This window comes from Platichthys flesus, chromosome 20 (assembly GCF_949316205.1).
Source record: "Platichthys flesus chromosome 20, fPlaFle2.1, whole genome shotgun sequence".
NCBI lineage: Eukaryota > Metazoa > Chordata > Actinopteri > Pleuronectiformes > Pleuronectidae > Platichthys > Platichthys flesus.
This window is the reverse complement of record NC_084964.1, coordinates 10,371,461-10,378,404: the sequence shown is the minus strand read 5'-3', so window position 1 is coordinate 10,378,404 and position 6,944 is coordinate 10,371,461. Positions and strand designations below refer to the sequence as shown.

Here is a 6,944-nt window from a genome sequence, read left to right as displayed (position 1 = left end):
TTTCCGTAGTATTTATTTCTGTATTTCTACATTTGTGTATGTACTCCTACATTTAATAATTTATATAATGATGTATTTCTACATTTATTTATTTATGTTCCATGTTCTTGTATTTTTACATTCTGCTATTTCTGTAGTTCTCTCTAATTTAACATTTATTTATTTCTACATACCATACAAGCCTGCACAAAACCCCGAGCTGCTGCACCACACTCCCCTCCTGCTGCACTGACGACAGAGGTATGCAAGCAATGTAATTAAGCAATAACACAGCATGAAGGTACAAGGAAATGAGGAGATCTCCGAAGTGAAATCACACACACACTCAGGCACAACACTCAAAAGTTCAACACTGTTTTTATTATTATAAATCAATACATTTTATATATATAAAAAAAAAAAAAAAGGACAAAAAAGGGGGGGGCTGAAATAAAACCATTGTCGATGTAAACCAAACAGATCAGGTTATGGAAACCCTTTTACATACTGGACCCATAGCTCAGACTCTTGATTCACCACCACTCATTCACTCATCCCAATACCCCCAAGGCTCTACTTAAGATCATCTACAGTTTGGATATCTTCAAAATGGAAATCATGTGGTGGACATCAATCTCTCTGCAAAGTGTTGCAAGTATAGCGACTTAATATGCCATTGGGTTTTGTGCAATCCATTATAACCATCGCCAGCAGCAGTCATCATTACTTGTGAAAAGTGTGTGCACTATTTATTTCCTTCTATAGCAGTTCAAGGACTCTTGAGCTCATGAAGGTAAACAATACAATACATGCTTTGTGTGGTGCCCAGTGTAAGGGTCCTGAATACAACACAGGTTAGGCATCCCATGTCCAGAAATGACCATGACCTAGCTTTAGCCCATTTGTCTCGTTACAACAACCCTCTGAGAAATGCCAGCATCATTGTGGTGTATATGCTAGACCGCTTCTTGAAAATAGATGGACATCCAAATGGTAGATGCTAGAGGTCAAAAAGAAGCACAGCCAGCCGCTTAAACAAGCCAAACTCACTCACTCACTGCAGTAGAAGCACTCAAAAACAATCAACACAGGAAAAATTGGTCGGTTACTGTGGAAGTGAATTTGGGTTTTAAATGGTTATCGTAGAAACTTCCATGGATTAAGCATATAAACATGATTTGTTTTAGTTTGAAAAGTAAATCGCCCTAGTGAGATCGTCTTTATCTGATACGGTTTGCAATGTAATTACGGGCCAACGGGTGTGAAGGCAACACAATTGCAAACAATTCATCCTCACAGCACCGCAAATTAAAAGCATAGAAACTAACTACGTCAGTCCAGTCCAGACAATTTCACCCAGACCCCCCCATTATAAATCTCAGATTTTGGTGGCAAGAAACTACTTGTGTATAGGTTTCCCAAATTTCCCTTCTTGTTATTAACTATTCGTATATATAAGCAGTGTTACCAGGTCTAAACGACGTGTCTAGATAATCTGTGTGGGAGGAGGTTATGGCTTTCTCTTGCCAGCTTTTTAAACCAAGCCTTTACCTTACTGTGCTGGGTTACGGTAGGTAGGTGTAGGTTAAAAATGAACCACGTCCATTTACTTAAAACACACATGGGAGGAGAAAAAAAGTAAAAACAATAACTTAAATAGAAGTGCTTAAAACAAAACAGTTCATAGAGCCCTTTCAGAAAACCCCCAAAAAAGGTGTGAAGAAGGAATCCCAACCCAACCGGAAAAGAGAGCAAAATGAACAGCTGTAATGGTAATACTAATATTTATCCGATGATTCACAGATGTACAGTTCACTTATAAGTCATTTCCTTCCCTCGCTTACAAATATTTATTGTTTCCTGGTCAGTGGCCCCCCCATGTCTGTGAGCCGCGGCTTTCCTCTGTTTCATGTCTATCTGTTGAGGGAGAGGACTCTGTTTCAGTACACGTCCCCTCGTCCTCCTTCGCCATCAGTGCCTGTTCCTCCTCTTTTTTCCTGCGCTCCAACTCCCACTCCACAAAGGTGTCGAAGAGACTAGGCCACGCCTCGTCCTCGCTGTAGTTGCTCAGGTCAGGCCCGATCGCCTGGGTGAAGTTGAGGAACATGTTCCACGTGTCCCTGGAGATGCCCCGAATACCTGGGGTGTTCTCCCCTAGGAAGTCCAGCCAGCGCTCCAGGATGGAGGGGGTGTCCTGCGTGAAAACCAGGCGCCACAACGCAATGGCGATTTCGCGCTGCAGAGAGCGTTGGCCCTCCTCCGCGTCCAAGCCAAACTGGAAGGTAAAGCGATAAAGGTCCTTGAAGTTCTCCTCGCCTCTGGCATCCAGCAACATGCAGGGGAAACGCGAGTAGATTCCTTTGAGGCTGTCCGCCTGTATGGCCTTGCAGCCGTCGACAAACTCCTTCCTGCAGACACCAAGAAAACAGGAACGCACATCAGTATAACATTAGACCAGTTCACTCAAGATCACGTGGCCCAGAAGCAGAGACTCTACTTTTCCACAGCAAAGCTACAGGAACTGGTCTAACATTACCAGTCCAATCCCAAAGGTCAAATTGTTTATTATTGAGTCAATAGCGGATTCACCAACATCTCCACATCAGCAGCAGCTATATTGGTTGTTTCATTTGAGCGCCCGACCCGTCTGTCAGTTAATCTATCAAACCTCTCTCACTTTAGATAAACTGATGCCCGAGCAGTTTCAGAGCGATAGGAGTCGGTCTGAATGAACCTAGGGCCAGACACACAAACACTATTTGCAGTCTAACAGATGAAGCACCGGAGCTAACTAACTGCTAATTATGCCAAAAACAACAATAACAAAGCCCTGTGATGTCACCTAACGTACACAACAGGCTGTGTGTCTACAATGGCACGACACACATCAGTAACAATGACACCATGGTCCCTTGTATGCATTTTAAAACTGTACAAAAATAACTGTCCATGCCTTAAACGTTAAAAGTTTCTCTAATATTTTTCCCTTCAGGGTCACGGGCCTCAACCTATGCAGGTATAACTTTATCTTTGTTATTGAGCCCAACAACAACATAGGCTTTCAAGGTCAAATGTAACATAAAGAGCTTCAGTAAGCATCGGTTGACAATGAAGCATGTTGGGAACCACAGTGTGGCATTGTCCAGAGCCTCTGGATAGAAAAGTGCTGAGTTAAGAGTCAGAGAGGGGGAGCAATGACAAGTGAACCCAGCCAGCAGGCCGCTCTATTCATCTCCAGCGCTAACTGTGGAGCGAGAGCACAGAGCGGGATCCATTTCCTCTGTGTCCCCTACCTGACAGAGGGACACTGTGTGCGTGTGTGTCTTTACATAGAAAACATCAAAAGTGACTGTGTGAGGTGGGAAGGCTGGACCAGTCCGAAGTGGAAAATTGAAAACCTGTAGGTCAAACGGTTCAAATCTTATAAAGCTGCCTGAAGTATATCATCTAAAAACAAGCTGGTTCTAAAGGGTCAACAAATTATTGTGCTAGCAGTATCAGACAGCATTTGCTTATAAAACAAGTTATAGATATATCAAAAACGTACATTTTAAAGTTTGGCCAGATTGGTGATTCTATTATGCAATAATCCGCTTGTCGAATTGAAAGTTCAGCAAATCTATGATACACACTCACCTAAATGTGATCTTTTCTGGCCAATTTCCCTTTTGAATGTAAATTATATTTTTTCTTTAATCATGTATAGGCAACACATTCCATTAGAGTGCCTGCTCAGACAAAGGGGGATGTTCTCATAGACTTGCAAATGGACATACAAAAGGTTTTCCATTATAGAAGGCAGAAATAGGAGAGCCCATCTCTTTTAGAAGGGATGTGTTTAAGAGCTAACAGCGTTATGTTTATGTGATGTGTTAAACAGTGCCAGTTCGGAACTTCTTGTCAGAACAGTGCATGTTATAAACATTTAAAATTAGAATCATCTATGCTCATCTCAATTGGTGTTTGCAGATACATGAAAGCAGCATCGTGTCGGGAAATTAAATCAGGACAAGCTCTAATGCAGATATGCCTTTCCTTAATCTGGGATGAGAAAATATCCATACCACAATGTTCAGTTTATATATACAGCAGTGATGCCAGTTTATCCTGAAACCCCCACTTTACCTTGTAAACTTGCACATAGTGGCCGCTTGAAACTTCCAGGCGAGAAGAAGCACACGATATTCTGCCGGGTCCACGCACAGATCATTGCAAAACCTCTCCATGCCTTCCTCCAAGATGGCATCGTCCAATTCATCCTTGTAGCAGCAGAAGAGCTCGTCGATGCGCAGCAACGACAGCCCGTCTGCGTCCAGGAACTCGTCCCTGCGCGGCTCGCCCATCAGTGCGGGTATGACTGGCGTCTCCACTGTAACTTCCAAGGCCTTGGTGCCATTCGACAGCTCGCTGGTGGCTTTGCTACATGGGCCACTGAGCTCCTCTTTATGGCTCCCACCACCGCCGCTACCTTTCTTGTGGTGGGACTTGGAGCTGCTCTCCTTGTCTCCACTCTTACTGCCGAGTGAGGACGTTGGATTCTTACACTTGGTGACGCACTGGCCCATGTCTTCCTCCCGGGTCCCTCCTCAGTCTGTCCTCCTCGCCTTCAGGCCCCGTCCGAACCACCTAGACGCCTCTGCTCTGGTCTGGTGTGACGTCTCAACATACCCTCAGGCCTGAGGTGAAGAACAATGTAACAGGGCTCATTATCACAGACAGTAGCTGTTAACTGAGCCAGTCTTGCTCATAATCGAAAAGGTCAAGATCCACATTAATGTGCTTTTGAAATGAAATATGTGGATTTGAACAGTGAAGGTCAATAAATGATGGTACCTGTGCCAAATCTGCCAGGAAGTCTTGCTCAGCTTGATTGAAACCCTAAAAAGAGAAGAGCAGATGTAACAATGCTGACACAGCACAGAATATCATGAAAAAATAGAAGACATACGAAAGAGAAACATCACTAGTAACCACAGAAGCCTACAAGCCTACAGCAGATCTACATAACGTCAATATTATCTGTTACGTTTACCTTGTGGTCACTAACTGAATTGTATTTTATTTCGCAATGATCCTATGTGCAATATCTTCATAGCTTGTTTATAACTGGATCTTTATCTTTGCGTTTTATTGAGAAGTGAACGCTTAGTACCACACATTCACTGCGCAATCAGACACGCAGTATGTGCATATCCTGAACCAGTCCACCCAATCGCTCAAAATAATCGGATGTCATGTCCACATGTTAATGCAATTAATCACTCTGTTGTCACAGCAACAGCCACAACACACAGGAGTTGATCAAGTGTTCGATGACTAATCAACCAGCCGGACCGGAGGTTACTTACAGAACGTGCGTCAGATGGCACCGGCCACAGATCAAAGTGTCCTCCTACTCTGCTCCATCGTTGTGCTTCTGACATCTGCAGTGCTGAAAAGACACGTTATCTTGTCACCATAAGCAGAAAGTGATCGCTCAGCCCTCCTCATCCTAGAGGACTATGTGGGGCAGCGGGTTATGAATGTGTCATTTGAACACAGCCCGACAGTTTGTCTGGAAGCAGGATTGTTCAATAACTGATTTATACCCACAATGAAGATGGTTAACATCATGTGAGGTAGACACAGACAGAGCACTGGGTACTTAAGCAGGGCTTATGAATTGGTGGTGGAAAAGCCTCTAAGGCTAGGTGTCCAGCGTGGGGGGCTAACGTTGTCCTGGATCACAGCTCATGTGCTCGATTGTAAACATCACAACTTCTGAGACCAACTTTTAGTCTGTGTTCAAATCAGGACTTTAGTCTCAGAGCAACGAGGAAAACCAGCGATCAGCCTCGTAGGACAGGTACGAGGGTGTGAGATCACTGCACTGGGCATGTAGGGGCAAATCTCTTCCAGGTCCTTCGAGACTACACCTACTCCACCTGATGGAGAAGTGATCAGACACCCTTTCAATCGGAACCGAACGATGTATTACCCACAAAAAGCCAACATGCGAGGCCAGCACACACTTCGGTGTCTGTTAGTCTAGACTGTTAATATTAAAACAGCCAGAGTCAAGTTCAGTCCGAATACAAATGTCTGTTGTGTGGACCGTGTAGACCATTGTTGTGAATGTACACTCTCATATAAGATAGATATTAGACGTTTACTAACATTAGCTTAGCATTACGTTAGATTTGACAACTTGTGCTCTTTTAGAAGCACCAACAGGATCGAGAGAGCTCAGCAGCTCGTGCCCAACACAACTAAATGTCTCCCAAACAGGGTTTTAAAGATTAAATACTGCTGGCGGTTTAACCCATTCACTAACCCGGGTCGTAAATGTCCTAAGGCTGTTATCGATCCCCAACACATCACCAGCATTTACATCTAAACTGCTTGGCCCTGGCGACGTCGCCATAGCTAGCTAGCATCAGCTCGTTTAACTAAAAGTTAGCTATAAGCTAAGCTAGGTCTTTCGGGATGTGCCAACACTGTCCTTGTGGAGGAACTCACCCGTGGGGGGGATCGTGCCGTATGGAGCCGGGTGTTCATCACTCCGGGGGATGCCAGGGCGAAAACTGAAGTAGTTAGTAAGTTGGCCGAAGGCAGCGTTTACGCGCAGGAGCGAACTGACCCAAACTCGTCGCGTTAACTCGGATAGCTAGCCGACTAGCTGCGAGCTAACCAAAATAAACTTCCACATCGATATCACATCCTTCTCCGCGTTGGGGAGAGAAACGAGGCAGAAGCCTTTGACCGGAATGTGCTTTAAAATCCATGTAGAATATTGTTTATCCTCGGGAGGAAGTTAGAAGAGCAGCCCGGACTCCAGCAGCCAATTTCTTTGTGCTTCCCCCTTCTAGTCATTGACTGTAGCTACATTATGGGCATTTTCCTGCATCACTTCCTCTAACAGCTGATCCTCATCTCCGCGGTAGCATCGACGAGATCAGTCTCTCTGTCCCGACACGGGCACGTTG

General features: G+C 44.5%; 1 protein-coding gene across 2 annotated transcripts; it reads right to left on the bottom strand.

The window, feature by feature from the left end:
* Positions 1 to 340: 340 nt before the first annotated feature.
* Positions 341 to 6,907, bottom strand: dcun1d3 (defective in cullin neddylation 1 domain containing 3). Of its 2 annotated transcripts, XM_062414325.1 has the most exons (5): positions 6,478 to 6,907; positions 5,328 to 5,410; positions 4,813 to 4,857; positions 4,105 to 4,655; positions 341 to 2,387 (listed from the first exon to the last, which is right to left on the bottom strand). In XM_062414325.1, the coding sequence occupies exons 4-5, from the start codon at positions 4,542 to 4,544 to the stop codon at positions 1,844 to 1,846; spliced, it is 984 nt and encodes a 327-aa protein (XP_062270309.1). In that variant the 5' UTR covers positions 4,545 to 4,655; positions 4,813 to 4,857; positions 5,328 to 5,410; positions 6,478 to 6,907; the 3' UTR covers positions 341 to 1,843. The 2 variants fall into 2 exon arrangements, with proteins under 2 accessions (XP_062270309.1, XP_062270310.1); XM_062414326.1 differs by lacking the exon at positions 5,328 to 5,410.
* Between the last annotated feature and the right edge of the window lie 37 nt (positions 6,908 to 6,944).

Excerpts from the sequence above, each read along its gene's own strand:
- dcun1d3 (XM_062414325.1), bottom strand. The coding sequence starts at position 4,544 with ATGGGCCAGTGCGTCACCAAGTGTAAGAATCCAACGTCCTCACTCGGC. Across the intron at positions 2,388-4,104 it reads ACTATGTGCAAGTTTACAAG|GAAGGAGTTTGTCGACGGCT; the intron begins GTAAAGTGGGGG and ends TGGTGTCTGCAG.